The sequence below is a fragment of the Alternaria postmessia genome (genome assembly GCF_024291825.1).
Source record: "Alternaria postmessia strain BMP 2775 chromosome Unknown scaffold_129, whole genome shotgun sequence".
In the NCBI taxonomy this organism is placed as follows: domain Eukaryota; kingdom Fungi; phylum Ascomycota; class Dothideomycetes; order Pleosporales; family Pleosporaceae; genus Alternaria; species Alternaria postmessia.
In genome coordinates, this window is record NW_026260202.1 from 29,991 (window position 1) to 46,582 (window position 16,592).

At 52.0% G+C, this 16,592-nt stretch overlaps 4 protein-coding genes across 4 annotated transcripts; 2 read left to right on the plus strand and 2 right to left on the minus strand.

The window, feature by feature from the left end:
• Window positions 1-175: 175 nt before the first annotated feature.
• J4E82_010487 (uncharacterized protein) lies at window positions 176-4,024 on the plus strand (the record flags this gene model as incomplete). The annotated part of the gene is made up of 1 exon (XM_051736699.1): window positions 176-4,024. One exon carries the CDS (start codon window positions 176-178, stop codon window positions 4,022-4,024), a length of 3,849 nt encoding a protein of 1,282 aa, XP_051583537.1.
• Window positions 4,025-5,979: 1,955 nt separating this feature from the next.
• J4E82_010488 (uncharacterized protein) lies at window positions 5,980-7,928 on the minus strand (the record flags this gene model as incomplete). The annotated part of the gene is made up of 2 exons (XM_051736700.1): window positions 5,980-7,471; window positions 7,522-7,928. The coding sequence occupies 2 exons, from the start codon at window positions 7,926-7,928 to the stop codon at window positions 5,980-5,982; spliced, it is 1,899 nt and encodes a 632-aa protein (XP_051583538.1).
• Window positions 7,929-9,045: 1,117 nt separating this feature from the next.
• On the minus strand, window positions 9,046-9,627 carry J4E82_010489 (uncharacterized protein; the record flags this gene model as incomplete). The annotated part of the gene is made up of 1 exon (XM_051736701.1): window positions 9,046-9,627. One exon carries the CDS (start codon window positions 9,625-9,627, stop codon window positions 9,046-9,048), a length of 582 nt encoding a protein of 193 aa, XP_051583539.1.
• A 3,850-nt stretch (window positions 9,628-13,477) lies between these two features.
• Window positions 13,478-14,293, plus strand: J4E82_010490 (uncharacterized protein; the record flags this gene model as incomplete). The annotated part of the gene is made up of 1 exon (XM_051736702.1): window positions 13,478-14,293. One exon carries the CDS (start codon window positions 13,478-13,480, stop codon window positions 14,291-14,293), a length of 816 nt encoding a protein of 271 aa, XP_051583540.1.
• Window positions 14,294-16,592: the final 2,299 nt, after the last annotated feature.

Genomic DNA, 16,592 nt, shown 5'->3' on the forward strand with positions numbered 1-16,592 from the left:
GACGCGACCCACATACGCACATCCACACCCCCCATCTACCGGAAGCGCGTCGACGGCGACAAATGTAGCAAATATAGGACGCCATGGTGCCACACCAAATAGCTATATGTCGGTGCCTGGGCATGCGCATGCGCATAATGGAACTCACCACGAAAGGCCAGCCAAGAGGATGAAGATGTCAGAACCTAGTGCAGCCAACAAGCCTCCGTCGGTACAAGACATCAACCAAGCCTTGAAGAACACCGAGCCTGCGACCATACTGCAAAATGTTCGGGTGAGCACCCCACGCACGCTGCATATCGGTCGCCAGTCGGCAGGTAACAGTGCGAGCCCAGTCCTGAATGTACCAAGTCAACGAGAACAGCCCCGCCACGCAGCTACGCACAAAGAAACACGGCAGACAAGTGCAGTGACATCAGGTAGAGTTCCAGGACGATCGCGCAGTCGCCCTTCGCCAGCCGCGAGACCGAACTACTTCGTGGGAACTGCCGAGGAGCCTTCCGACGAGGACAAAGATAGTGTCATGTCCGATGTTTCGTCGCCTACAGAACCTGCATTGCAACACGCATCGGATACGAAAGCAAAGACTGCAAATGCCCCTCCTGGACTTGGGCCTGCAGTAGCCCCATTCCATTCATCCGCTCTTCCGAGGGGTTCGGAGGTACCTACACCTCCACCATGCACTGGTCGAAAGAGGCAGGTCAACCCATTCGATGCCGAACAGGACCAATATCTCATCTTTCTAAAGGAGGTAAAGCAGTTTTCGTGGGCCCAAATCACGGCCGAGTACAACGTAGATTTGCCCACACGTCAGTACTCTGCGCTACAATCCCGTTATTCCACCTTCTTGAACAAGAGAGACAGGTCAAAGGATCCATCTACCTTGATCTTGCCCCCTCGGTGGGCTGCAGAGGCGACTGTTGATTGGAATCAGATCCATGGTACTAGTGTCTCAAGAGGACCAAGAAACAACCAGCCCACTGTTCCCCATCAACATGCTGCGAAACCTTCTCGACATCTACCCGTTCAACAGACGATAGAACGGGATTATTCATCAGGAGGCGACTCTGCGCCTCGTCGAGAGCGATCGCGTCGTGCACAAAGAGTCAATTACACATGGCCGAAACAGCGGGGTGTTGCCGCAGATGAAGTAGATGACTACACCGACGATGTCCTTGGATCTATGGCGGACGACTCTGCTCCTACTCGTTCAGAGACACCGCAAGACCATGAAGCGCCTTTGCCCAATGAGGCTGTCGCTGTCGACAACGAGCCGGTGGAAGTACAATTCGATGCAGATGATGCAGCACTTGGATTGAGCCTCTGCACAAAACCGCGCCGGAATGGCACCCACGCTACGCATGTGCCCTATTTGACTTCAGGGCAACGCTTAGCAATGCAGCGTCCATCTACCGGCTCAGAGTGGGACCAGCTCTCAAGTCGAGACTGGCAAGGCAGCCTGCTCCATGTCGACTTCAGCCCGGTTGAGATCAAGCTAGTAGAGAAAATTGTGACATCAATTAAGAACACAAGGTCGCGGCACAGTACGAAAACAAGGCGACTTCGCGAACTCTTAAAAGGCTGCACGGATACACAGATTCTCCGGCTCGTTGAGAGTCTTCGTTCACGCCTGCCTTGCCGAGACCGAAGCAGTATTGAAGCATTCCTACAAGATGCCATGGCCGGCAACATCGCAGAGATACCGCAGATACAACGATTTGCAGCCGCACGGCCGAACACGGAGATGCAGTCGATTCAGAAACCGTCGACCACATCTATCACACGTCAACGAGAGCTCGGTCGTCAGTCGAGAAGAGGCTGGCACACGGCGTCTAAGCCTATCACATATCAAGTGACGAACAAGTATATGGACACAATGGGTCCAGCAGCATGTTGGACGGGCGCCTCAAGTGATATCCATACTGTAGCCTGGGCACCGGATGGTGAACACTTTGCGGCCGGTGCTGTCGCTGTTGACGATCCGGACTCTATGCAGTATAACCGACCTAACAACCTACTCTTCGGAAGCCTCATGCATGGTACAATACACGAGCTAGCAGAGCACTACAAGATACGTAAGAAGACTGAGAGCGGTGCCAACTCAAGTCATGCCATGTTCGCATCCCAGGATCCGAAGTTATACACAACAGTCACCTCGGTAGCCTTTTCGAACAGCAGCCACGTCATGTATTCGTCAGGCTACGACGGACATATTGGTATTTGGAAAACCGACGTCAACGCCGACTCTGCTCAGCCTCTTTTAGCTGCTAAGCTTAACATCAAAGACAAGATTGATATCTTATCAGTCAATCAGATGCAGCCTGGTATGATAGCAACAGCGGCGAAGGCATCCAGTCAGAAGGCAATCAGAGTGCTCAGGATCGATGAGGAAGAGCCCTGCCAGTTTGAGAAATCGAGCTTCCATTCAAACAAGGCTGTCGATCGCATGGATCTCAAGATTCTTCCTACCGCTTTGCAGTTCGAACCGATATGTGGTGAGCAACTGCTTGCAGGTTTTGGCGCCAATATGAAGGAGACGGGCTTTGACATGACCGGCGATCTATGCTTGTGGGACATCGAGACTGAGGCTCCTTATTATATCCATGGGTCTAACAGGAATGTTTTCGATGTCACCTTCAACCCAATTCGTTCTGGTAAACCGATGTTTGCAGCAGGATGTGTCGCAGCGGGATCCAATGTCAACCGCGGCACACGTTCGACAGTCCGTCTCTACGATGTAAGAGTTGACAAGTTTACATGTCCTTTGGAATTCGAGTGCGCAGCTCTAGATATGAACGACCTTATCTGGTGCCCACATGACGAAGACCTCATCGCGGTCGGTTGTACAGATGGACGTGCCTACGTCTGGGATGCGCGTTGGCCCGATGATCCGCTCCGAATACTCTCTCACAGCCGGTCTCTGATGCCTCTACAGGAGGGTGTCAAGCATGAAATCACAGATACCGGCGTTCGTTTCTTGTCCTGGGGTGACAACGCGACGAGGCTTTACTCCGGTTCATCGGATGGCGTGGTCAAGGTCTGGGATGTTACACGCGCGGAAGAGAACACATTTATCAAAGACTTAATCACGTGTGATTCTGGTATCATGTCAGCTGCATTCAGTGCGGACTACAGCAAGCTGGTCGTCGGTGAAGTCAACGGTTCCGTCGACATTCTCGAAATTGGCAGGGATGACACTACGATCAAAGACGCAGACAGGTTACGCTACATGCCATACCAGGATGATGAGCAAGATGAGATCCAGGACCACAAGACTGGCAACATCAACCCCCTAGCACCGGAATCTGGTATCGCGGAAGGCAAATATTTGCTCGAAACCCAGCAATTGCAGACCGCACCTGTAGGAAGTTTACCGGTTCGCCAAGTCGTTCAGGGCCAGAACTACGCCGGTCCCTTCGATGAAAGTGTAGACGCGTCATTCCTTCGTGAGCAAGCATTGCAGTTCCAACTCAGTCTTACAACACCGCTAGGGCCTCAGTGCAATATTCCTGCCTGCAAAGAGAATCTTAACAAAGTCACCAGCGAGGACGTTGGTGATTCCGGGCGAAGTGCAGACCGTATTCCTGATGAGCTACGTCGACAGTGGATGGCCATCGATACAAAGAGCATTGTACCAGGCAAGTCGAAGTGCGTACATTGCGGTCGTCCAGCCCGCCCACCCGTTGATGCCAGCGACTTGGTTCTATGCGAGCGCTGCTCTTTCGCCTGCTTCCGTTGCGGTTCCATGAACCCCATCGCCCCTGCTACGACGATCCTCGTTTGCGAAGCTTGTGCGGGCATCTGGGACATTGGCGTCCTCGGATACGAGTGCGTTCAGCAGCCGCAGCCGCATCTGCACAACAATCACATGGAGCCAGATGTTCCAGTTTTGGAGACGTGGGGCGAAGAAACCCATGCGGACAGGGAGGACGATTTCGATACAACACACGGTGATGAGATGAATGCGCTTACAGACTACTATCTTTCGCTGGCTATTGATCGACCGGAGAGCCCACCGTTGTAGAATTTGGCAAAAAGTTGTCAAAACAAAAGAGCGTTGGCTGTTATTGGAGCATTCTGAAAAGACGGATGCTGACTTGTGTATATCACATTGTGGAAATGGAGAGTGGTGGGAAGAACGGGCAGATGTACTAAGCGATGCTGGTGACGAATGATACCCCATGTTATCTTGTCAAAACGAAAGTTCGTCCATTCGTTACTTGCTAATACACCGTCATGATGGTGCGGTCATGAATCATGTCGTCGTTTTCATCATCGTACACAAATCTTGCTAGTGACCAGACCAAGCCGCACCAATCCACTCTCGAACGACAGCTCGTCATAGCAAGCCTGGGTTGGTAATTTTCCATCGAGGCACAGCGAATCGAGCCAACGGTAATATTTGTCGTATAACAGACTGATACTCCATGCTGGGCCTTTTATGCAGGCTTCGTAGATAAGACGGTAATGTGGAAGTATTTCCAAACGGCAGAGAACATGCATTCTTGCTGTGATGATTTTGATCGATAGTGTGTGACACTTTCGGGAATATTTGCATTTTTGAAAGAGAGCAGATTCTTCTCCACATGAGCAGAGAGGCTTTCATTTTTGGAAAATATAAGGATCAGAGGTGTGAAGAGTGACGAAGATTGACAAGCCAAGCGAAGTTCTTTTAATACATCGCCGTTCGCGCCGCTTTCCCGAAGCGGACACAGAGAGGGTGTCGGTTCTTTTTAGTAGGACAGGGCGAGGAGACAACGACATGCGCCGGAGATTGTCATTTTTTGGTGGAAACACTTGCTCATACACGACCATCGGGTTCCAATACCAGAGCGTTCGAAAACTAAACTTATAGCGTGGGCTTTACGTCGATTTTAGATGATGCCTTCCGATTCAACGATTCAAATGAGCGCAACGGTCACATTTCATCTCCATGTCCATTTCGGTAAGATGTACGCCAAGTTTTGGGTACAGGGCGGACGGACGACCATATACGACAAAGAGATCTTTCTTTTGGAGGTTCACCCATATCAGGGTCCTTCTTTATGTTGAGGCAAAGTGTGAGTACATTTGTGAGGAAGTGAGGAATGAGAGCGCTCAGGAGGGTAGCTTTTATGTCGGCGAGAGGTGCGGAAGAAAACACCGTCAGTTTCCTGCTTATCGTTTCTGGAGAAGATGATTGAAGTCGGGAAAGATGCGGTCGGGACATGGCAAGTTCTCATCGTCGTTTCCAAAGAAGAGAAACAGGCACACATGGACTGGATGGTTGGCTATTTCGAATCCGTCCGTCTCCGGCGATTTTGAGAGTTGATAAAAAGTCAAGCTAAGCGTAACAGAACATCCGCATGCCGAACGACATTGCTGGCTAGCTTATGCATCGGTGTTTCCATCGAGGGTAGAGTTTGTATCGAGCAGGGTACTTCCATAGACACTGTTTGAGCGAACTTTTGTGGATAACTATGGGAAACGTGGGGATGAAAAAGTTTGACCAAAGCGATCGAGGTTGTATTTATACTGGTCGACGTAGCGGCTATAATGCGTAGTGATTTTGGTCTCTCTCGAAACCACAAGTCCGTTGGGGCGATGTTTGGAAGAAGTCGTAATGGCATGCCATAGAAAGTTTGATGTATCTCTCGCGGCACGACGATATTCGTTTGACTTTTCGCACAGTCTCCCAGGCCATCGGGTTTGATGACGGGTATTTTGATGTTGAGTAAGGAGAACAAATTGTGTTTTGAAGGTTGATAGACTTTAGGAATTGTCCTGCGTCGCCAGCAGGCTGATTATGCCTCGTGTAATCTCGCTTTTCGATTAACGGGCGACAGATTCTGAGAGCTAGATCATGGTCGTCATTTTGATGGTCGTGGTCTCAAGGGGATGGTTTTTCTGTTTTTGAATATAAATGCATAGAATTGATGAGTATCAGAAAATATCCAGAAGCACGACCTATATACGAATCCTGACGAGTGCAAGTACCGCCTACTCCTTGGCGTACGTAGCATCCACGCCCTTCATCCCGCCCTCCTCCCTCCAATCAGTCAAGATTTTGATGAAGGCCGGACTTCCATACCCGTAGGTCGCATTCCTCTTAGCACTCTCGCTCGCCTTGCCCTCGTTGTTGTAGTACCCTGGCGTGCACTCCTTCAGAAAGTCCCCCCGAATAGCAGTTCCATCAACGATCGTCTGTGTCCACCCTTCCTCCGCTTCCTTTGTCGGCTCTATAGTCCTGAACCCACGTTTCTTACATTCAGATATGATGTACGCATAGTGGATCGCTTGTTCGTTGGTGACGTGCATGAAGTTCGGTGTCAGGGCCCCTTGGACGATCTGAACGAACAAGCAGTTTGGGAAGTTCCGTGTTCCCCAAGCATGAAGTGTTTGAGCGCCTTCGGCCCACTTCTCGGTGATGGTTGTGTTGTCGCGGCCGTAGATCTCGATGCCGGTCTTGTGCGACCATTCGTTTGCGAGTTCGAAGCCAGTGGCGTACACTAGGCAATCGATTTCGTATTCTTGCCCGTTTGCCACAATGCCGTTAGGAGTAATGCGGTCAACACCTTGACCTTTGGTGTCAACGAGTTCGACGTTGGGGCGATTGAAGGTGGGTAGGTATTCGTCATGGAAGCAGGGACGCTTGCAGAATTGGTTGTACCATGGCTTTAACGCATCAGCCGTCTCCTTGTTCTTCACGATCTCATCCGTTCGAGCGCGGATAGCATTCATTTTCTTGAAGTCAGCGATCTGACGTTTGGCTGCAGCTTCCACCGGGTTGTTCGGGTCGATGCCAGCGGTCAGCAAGGACCGAATGATATCTGTCCAACGATCTGATACCATATCCACTTCTTCGTAACCACCGTTGACGATGTTGTCGAAATTGTCCATGCGCTTCTTCTGCCATCCCTTCTGGAGCGACTGTGCCCATGCCTCGTCAGTCGGGCGATTGCCACGAACGTCAATCGACGAAGGGGTGCGCTGGAAGACGTAAAGTTTCTTTGCCCACTCTCCCAAATGAGGCACTATCTGAACGGCTGTCGCACCTGTACCGATGATAGCTACGCGCTTGTCTTTTAGCTTGTGCAAGTTACCCGAGGAATCGCCCCCCGTGTAATTATAATCCCATCGCGAAGAGTGGAAAGAATGGCCCTTGAAATCTTCGATGCCTTTTAAGCCAGGAAACTTTGGCCGATGAAGAGGGCCCGCAGCAGGAATCACAAATCTCGATTTGATCTTATCGCCTCGCGCCGTGTGAGTAGTCCATTTCCCCTCTTCTTCGTTCCATCGCATCTCTTTGCTTTCGGTCTGGAATAAGGCACGCGAGTAGAGATCGTATTTCTCGCCAATCATGCGTGAATGTTTAAGCAACTCTTTGGCACGCGCATATTTCTCTGTCGGCATGTATCCGACTTCCTCGAGCAGGGGCATGTAGATGTAGGATTCGATATCGCACTGCGCTCCAGGATACCTGTTCCAATACCTGCGTGGATGTCAGCACATAAGTCCTATATGTGGAACAGCGAAACTCACCATGTTCCCCCGAAGTCACCAGCTTTTTCGATAATCTTGAAGTCGTTTATACCAGCCTCAATTAGTCTCACAGCGCAGACCTGAGCGCCATACCCGCCGCCGATGATCACCACCTCGGTCTCTTCTTCGATGGGGTCACGTTTGAATCCTGGCTCGACCCATGGATCTTCTAGATAGTGTGCCAAGCTACCATCAAGGAGTGTGTATTGCTCTACGCCTTCATCTCGTGCTAAACGTCGGTCACGCTCCTGGAGATACTTCGCTTGGAGTGCTGCCGGATCAAAGGTCAAGTCGTTCTCGTGAGCTAACTCTCCAGTCTTGATGTCGACGGTTGACTTGGCAACATCTGGGTCTGGGAGAGGTACCTCAGCTATCGGAGCTGCAGCGATGGGTCCTTGAGTTGTCATTATGCTTATATTTAGTCGAAGTAAGGTGTTGTGGCTCTAAACCAAGCTTCTGGATTACCCAGGAGATTTGAGGAATGGGCAATCGTATAGTAGGACTTGAAGAATAATCATGTTGATCTAGCCGCGGCAACCCCTCACACAAGGCTTCCCCACCCCACAGTCACTTGAGTAGATTCACGACATGATTACTCGATCCCAGCTGAGTAGACTACACCCCGCAATACCTGCTGTTGACTCTAGATGTCAGGTGGGTGCCGGAAGAATTCACCCGTTGGTTTTATAGAGCCCCCTTTGTCGCCTGAATAGTAAGCAATTGTATGATGAAGACGAATTTGGATAGATCTACCCGCTCGGGACAGGTGTGGGGTAGCTCGGAATGGATCGTCGACTAAGCGCAGACGAGTCGCACAGGGCTGCGCGGGTGTATCAGGTACTGTACTGCAAGATCATCTTCTGGAGTTGAGTGGCAGACCGAGTCTAGGAATGTTTGGCGAAGCGCATGGGTACCAGTCTTCCTCCACACCCAAACATGCGGGTCCGTCGCCGGGCGGCGCGTACTGCAGATCCACGGCGGGACAGACATTCCGTTCTGCCCTAACTTCATACCTCGCTACAATCGTCAGTTTAGCTGCTCTGTGCATTTTTATCCTTCGCATGCTTGGAGTATCGGTGTGACTGCACAGGAGGACGTGGTCAGGATGACGTGTGCTCCGCGCTAACAGACTTTGGGATGCGCTTACCCAAATGGCGATGGCCTAGAAGCAACGCACCACCTAGCAGAATCCGGCCAAAATCGCACCTTGTGTCGTGCGACGTAAGCCTGCCACGATTGCGACAGCGTCTCAGCAACGCCGAATTCCTTCCATCACGCCGAGGAGTATGGCGGCAGGCTTTGGTCAGAGGACCGACAGGGTGCCTACGTAGTCACAATCGGTAACAGCACACGAATTCAAGAGTTGGAAAAGCATAACGTTTCATTGAATCATCCAAAATCGTAACCAAATCGTAACCCAGGTATATCCCAACCGTAATCCACCCTAGTGTATGTATAAAGAACGAAAGAAGTAATGGTAAGAGAGCTGGAGAAGTAATCGCAAATGCGCACCATCGAGACTCTCTAAGCCTCGCCATCGATCTGGATACGGCCAGCGATGCTCCTCTTGATCTTGGGGTTTCCGGAGCAGACTGTCATGGACAGATCAACGCTGGTGCCCAGAGACAAGGGGCACATGAAAACTGGCTCGGCGATACCCAGCTTTTGCAGAGGCGTGTCGACGTAGTAGGCCTGCGTAGGGCAGTAGTCTCCAGCGGGGCAATCGATCTTGCCGCAGCTGTCGTTGCTGGCGTTCATGGCCAGGCCTTCGTCGTGTCCAGGGCAGTTTGACGCAGACTCGCCATTGGCACAGTCGACAAAGGAGATGTCGTACCAGAGCTGGCCAGCCGCGATGGAGTACTCAAACTGTGTGTGCTTGCCGGCGACCAAAGCGTCGGACTTGCTGACTTTGAGGGAAGTGCTACTTCCAGTGTAGGCCTCGCTGTGGGAGCTTCCTGCAGGGACCATGAAGGATGAGGAGGCATGGCCAGTAGAGATTGACCAGACCCAGACGTCGTAGTCGCAGCGGTTGGTGATGACGGCTTTGCCAGCTAGGGCAAGGCTGGCTTGAAGTGCCACGATGGCAAAGGTAAGCTTGGAAAGCATATTGTTCGTTGAGAGGGTCTGTAACAAAGATTTGTGATAATGTATGATGACGACACAGGAGCGTGGCGAAGCGGCTTTTAAAGAGACCGTGTGTTGATTGAGGAAGAAAGAGTGTAGGTCCAGACCGTCAATTGAACAAGAGAGGGAAGTTTTGGAAGGAATGTGATGAAGCTGTCGAAGCCTCGCTGTGATGTGACAAAGAGAGTGTGTAGTTCAAGATTCACAAAAAAGAGCGTGGACGTTGACTTTAAGAGTGTAGGGATACGGAGTGGGCCCCACAGCGTAGTCCAGCTCAGTCTGACTGCAACGTAGGTTACCGAACAAAGGATGGCCTCCCAAGCGCAACAGGCCTACACAGGTACACCAATCATACACTGAGACATTCAGGGCAGAACGAAAGCCCTCCCGAGACTTCCGGCGGTAACTGCAGATTTTTCGCTTTGCTGTGTGTTTTCAACGCTGTCTGTGGAGACGGGGGTATGGGTTCTGGTTGGTCGGATTGCCTAATTGGGCGGCGCATAACTCAGCGCCCTAGAAATGATGTAAGGAGATGTCTAGGCTCGAATGGAACACAGTTTCGGTCTTTGCTTTTTCCTTAGCGGTTCCTTTGAGATAGGTGCTTGGTGTAAGCTCCAAGGCTTTTGGTGTCGCGAAAGGCTGCCCTACTCCAGGGTTCACCCTTCGCAAATGTCCGTCAGAATGCGTCGTGGCTATGCTTACACGCATAATTGCTATCAATGGCTTTTGCTGTTATCTCGCATCTACGCCAGTATGCAGTCATATGGACGGATTTGGTAGAGCTTAGAATAGTCGATGTGACTGCAAGGTACAACATATGCGCACCAATCGGTCATCGGCTAATTACCAGACAGCAAAGCCTCGAAGCCGACCGCTAGTAGTGACATAGACTAGAGTGTGCGCAGGTGTTAGTGTAGGATTGTGAAGTACGATGACGATGAAGTGATCGATCATCGAGTAACCACCTGCATGGAAGAAGCAGACTGCGATACACCCAACCTTGGAAGTGAAGGCCATCCAGAGGTGTTCGTGTAAAGCCGCCTGCGATTTTCGACATAAACACCCAGTGTTTCGAGCTCGATGCCACGGCGCATCAGGTTCAATGTCATTCGTCACTCGGGCAGGCTGTGAAGGACTCAGTGAACATTCTTTATGGTTCTTGCCGAGCCGCCAACTGGATTGGGCATCGCCTACGTTTCTGAGGCGAGGGCTGACTTGCAATGCCAAATCATCACTTATCCAAAGGAGACCTATCGCTTTTTCTTCTTCGTTATCTGTGCCGTGTGCTTTTGCCTCACCAGTCATATGGACCTCTTGCCAACTTCCCACTTGGCAGAGAAGCATGAGCAAGGTGAAGGAGCTGTCAGATGACGTCGTGACTGTCCTGCAAACTACCGAACCGCCGACTGGTGGCTGTCAAACACTAAGACAGCCCAGACAGATGGTGGGAAGAAGTTTTCACGTGCCTGTTCTAAGCTACTGCAGGTTTTTCATGGTTGATGCAGTCTGCCATCGGGGCTACGGGCTGCATGTGAGAGTCGGCGCGATGGTACCTGACGGTTACAACGGCACCGAACTAAAGAATCCTGCTCCAACGGCCGGCCCCAGTTGACAGAAGCCACGAGGAAGTTCCGATAGACTGCGGCCGCGGACTCTGCTTCCGCTCAGTCGAATCGACAAGCTCGCGCCACGCGGCCAGCTATCTAATCGATAGGAACATTATCTCCACGTTTCAGGTACGAAGAAGGAGTTCGATGATCACCGACGCATGCGTCAGCATCGTGCATACGCGCGAGAGAACACCTCGCTGGATCTCGGCCTATCAGCAGTGTCGTTGAAGGGCGTCGCGGCGGACTAATGAGGTAGTTTGAGGTATGGTTGAAGAGTTCTGCAGACTAGCATGCGGTTGAGTGCCGAAAAGAAACCACCTACCGCACTTCAGCCGTTGGTCATGAAAACTTGATGGCGGGCGGGTCGGGTATAACAGACGCTGCAGATGCTGTGGGTCTGCGGTAGTAATCAGCAATCAGGAAGTGAGCCGACTCCGCGAGATTGCTATGTGGCCACGCAAGACATGTACTTGCCGCCGGGCACATTTCGACACGACATGACAAACCTCGAGCGCATCCAGACCAAACACTCACGTTTCACTTCCTCTGGAAGCCTGAGGCACGGCAGGCACTCGGTGCTTCATCTTGAGTGAGATGAGGTTCAAAGAAACGATCTGGTGCCACAGCGGGACGAAGATTAAACAGCACTGGGACTCCCTGCCACGACCCCTCATTACTACAACGATTAATTTTACGACATCCCAGCGGTGTCGCATGCCTGAGGTCGAGAGATGACGTTGAATTTCCATCTCATCACATCTCGGCACATAGGTGATTACCTGGTGCGCGGCTCAGGCACCGTCTTCGGACTCGCTGTACCTTGCGGTGTCGGATCCACGTCGACAGATCTCGGTCACTCGTTGTCAAGTGCGCTAACACGTGGCGAGCATCCACGGCATCCACGCGGAAGATCGATGGTGACGCCAGAGGTGAAGTGGAGCGAGAGTGTCACGAGGCGCTGACTCTGACCGTTACACGATCGACTGCAGCAGCGGAAGGATGTCGCGATGGCGGGAAGAATGCAGGCTTCCCCTCTGCCTCACTCATCGCGCTGGCGCGACACAAACGGGATCTCCAAATATCCCTCGATTCGCCGTTTCACGATGAGGCTCTCCCGTTGAGAAATGCTTCCAAGGCTCCACTTGTACGAACCGCCTTACAGAGTCTCGACTCTTCAATCATACAGCGATGATTACCGCACGGACGCGAAGACGAAATCGCCGTCTGCGGTACGAAGGAACGGATCAAGCAGGTGCTGTGCGGCACCTGGGCTGAAACTACGGCGGGCTGAAGTTTGTGCAGCTACGTTCACAAAAGGTTTGCTCCAGGGCCGGGTCTGCCCAAAATGTCCCACAGACTAAGAAAAACATCTGAAACGCTGCCCTGTCCGAACGACAATAACAGCCAATAGGACAAGCGCGCACTTTGAGATATCTCTACGTTTTGCCGCTCTCAAGTTAGCCCTCCGCTTAATTTTCCGAAGTGGGCGTTTGATGACCTGTCCCCTGCGCAAGCCCAATGATCGTCTGTGGTTACCCCTGACACTTGTCACGTCTGGACCGTACCAACCAAATCCGCATCGAAGCGCCAGAGTGCTCGACGTCGACAAACAAACCAGGCACAAAGAAACATTGTTTGCCGCGCGAGATTAGATTGAAGCACAAAGAGTTTGAACGCAGGATAGCGGCAGACGTAGATATCGCATTCCCCGCCCCCCCAGCCAATGCACATGTGTAGGCCTCTCGGACTCCAAAACCCTGGCCTACGGTGACGGTCGCTGTGCAGGGAACGAAATGAAAGGATCCGAGCGGTCTACCAAGGGCTTGGTTGGGACGAGAATTGGCTTCAGAGGCTCTAGCTCCAGGCACAGGTAAATCTGCGGAGGACGGGGCGCCGTGGGCGGACGTGTAATGGCGCTCGCGTTTAATTTCCTGGCCCATGTCAGCTGCACAACGCCCGTTTCCTACTTAGCGTTACTTCGTATAAATGTAGTTTATCCCCTCTGCCTTCCTCTTCTACCCCAGGTCTGCGACTTCCAGGTATCGACATCCAGTCATTCACTCTCTACACCGTCAATCTTTGACACCACGTTCTCTACCGCCCTTCGGCACTAACACGCTCACTTCGCATCCCTAAACAAAAAACAATTCGACAGTCGAACCTTACCAGTCAACTCAAGTCCAGTCTCTTCAATCACCAAATCCAAACCAACATCTATCAAAATGCGCACCACCATCGCTCTCTCCGTCGCCGCCCTCGCGGGCTCTGCGCTCGCCGCCCCATCCTACGGTGGATACGGCCACGAGCACAAGCACGTCAAGCACGTTGTCGATGTCGTCGCAACTGTCGTCAAGACTGTCTACGTCACCGAGGGCTACGAAGTCCCCAAGCCTACCTCCGTCAGCGCTGTCTACGAGGCCCCGGCCAAGAACACCATGGTCTACGCGCCAGCTAAGCCCAGCAGCTCTGCTGTCTACGTAGCTCCTCCTCCCCCAGCGCCCACCAGCGAGGCCCCCAAGCCCACCACCACTGAGGCTGCCTACACTCCTGCCCCCAAGCCCACCAGCTACGAGGCTGCTCCTCCTGCTCCTTCCAGCGAGGCTCCCAAGCCAACCACCACTGAGGCTGCCCCTGCTCCCTCTGCCACTGCTACCACCGGTGGCTACATGGACATCGTCTCTGAGTGGCGCGCCAAGATGGGCATGAAGCCTCTCGAGTGCGACTCCAAGCTCGAGTCCAACGCCATGAACGTTGTCGTTGAGGGCAACGGTGTCATGAAGCACAAGCTCAACCCTGGAACTTACGGTCAGGTCCTCGCCCCCGGCAAGCCCGACATGGAGTCCTTCCTCTCCGTTTTCGTCGGTGGCTGGCTCTGCGAGATCCCCACTCTCCCCGGTCTTGACGGCGTCTGCAGCACTATGTCCAAGGGCTGGAGCTACGAGGGCCAGACCGGCCACGCTGAGATCCTCACTTCCGACAACTACTCCAAGATCGGATGCAAGAACCACGAGGGTATCTGGTGCTGCGATCTTGCATAAGCAAATCACAGCACATGTTATGAGGGTGTTGAGGGGTTTCAATTCTTCTACTGTAGATGACAGGGCGGCTTGGAGATCAAACTCGCGACGCGTTGCTTCCGCGCTGGTTCGAAACATATTCACTTCTTTTGTATCTTACGGTACTAAACCTCTTTTTATCCCCTGTTCATTTTTTAGGGATGCATCAGCGACTTTTTCTACTCTGTTGCCGAATTACAGATCCACGAATTCATGACCCCGAATCCCTTGCTTCTTCGCTTGTCTCGTGTGACGACCTATTCCCTATCACTTTTGTCCCATGCGACGATCGCCCTTAACACGCCTACTAACAATAAAATGCCACCAGCGATCTTCGCCATGTTTGCAATTCTCGTATCTTTACACGAGCTGAATGAAGGCACAGGGTCCAAAGTTAGAAGGTCACAGACGCGAGCAAGCAGGAACCCGAGCGGCTGCGGAGATGACCCCGTACAGCGTAAGCACCAGGCACACTTCGTGTTCTGTACCTGCCAAGGGGGGCGCGTTCCTGGGCTTGCCGCGCCGCTTCCATCACTCAACCACGGAGCAGCGCCCTAAATTCCAATAGCCCCCTTCCAACAAACCGCTTTCGGCTACGTATTGAATGTTGCGCGCCAGCGCCATTGGCTTGTGGCGGTGAGAAGGTTATCGCGATGAATCGCGATAGAGTTTCCTTCGCTCCTAAGAAAGTAGGTTGGCGTACCGAAAACCATGTCGTACCGAGAAACGAAGAAACAAACATGTTCAGCTCGATGTGTCGCAAGAGCAGTCAGACTTGCGACATGGGCCACGCCACGGCAGGTCGGGTGTCGGCTCCCCCCCAGCTTGGCTTCTCTCAGGCTAGACGCTGGCCCGCTGCGCTGTTAAACTGCAGACAGGGGTCGAATTTGTCTTCACTTGCACATCGTCATTTTATGATTTGAATGGCATGTCTGTTGGGTTCGGTGATGTGTTCGGTGATTTGCGCTGGCGATCGGGTAGTTCTAGAGGTGGCTGGACTTTTGAGGCTTCCCGGTGGTTCATTTCATGGGGTGTCTGGCTGCGGCGTTGTTCCCAAAGACATCAAAAGGGATTCCCGGCGGCGGTGCATGGGGTACGTAATGCCTGGTGACGAGGGCGGCTTGGGAAATGGAAGACGGGTTGTAACGACTATCTCTGCCGTTTTCTTTATTTCGTGTAGAGATCTCGTAATTCGGCAGACATCGGCCGCCGCATTCAACGAGTTCCTTGGGGGATCTTGCAGCTGGGGATCATCAGAGCAAGGGCATCTACCTGAACAGCATTTTACGCGACAACACGGGTTGCATGCAGTCAGTCTCCAAGGTTGACTGTAGCGCGGTCGATGACATCAAAGACTACATACCACTTTCGACTGTTTCCGCCAGCTGGTCGCTGCTGTGCATGCTCCGTGGCGCGGAACTTGCAGGCTCTCCAGCTTAGTGCCATGACCGAACTCGAAGCATGTATACAATAGGTCGTGTGTAAGATACCCGTGACATGCGACTCAATATTACGTGTGCATCACATTGCGCCTTTGTTCGAGTTCTTCCCGACGCATGTAGTCCTTTCTACAAACAGCGCGTAGGTATCTCGCGTGCTAGCCATTGCTCATAGGAGGTGACGATGGTCCTCCTACCATAGACTTTTTAGAAGAGTCTTCTCTATCGCATGCTTTGGCATGTTGTGACTGGAGATCAAGTGTGACGCATGCTGCTGAGTCATCGTCGTGGTTTCGGGCAACGGCCTTTGTCGGATACTCTGTAACATTCTGTCACTGCCTCACTGTCCGCTCTTTACAAATCCTCGAAAGTGCTTGGAAACGATGGATATGGCTCACTGTAGGCTTGTTGTCTTTGTGGATGGCAAGTTTCCCTGTCCGATGGTGCATGATACTACTTAGGTATCTGTTGATACTGCGACATTAAATGCTATGCTTGTTTTTCAGTCTTTCAATTGACAGTGATACAAGAAGGTATTGGTATTGAATATCCTTATTGATACCGAATACATGTGCTAGTATTGAATGTGCTGGGCGTGAAAGATGAAGAAACATATGAATATGAGTAATTATCAAGGCTACCTAGGTAAGCCCTGCATCTACACGACAAACGTTAGAAGCCCCTACCCCTACCCAACAGTCTCTTACAAGTTTCCCAAGAATGAGAGCAAGTAGTCAACTTTGTGTGATATTCTCCTTACCTCAGCACTGACAATGCTCATCGCGTGTTGGTTTCCTCACTCACTGGGTTCTTAGAAGCGATGGATCCACCCTAGTTGACCC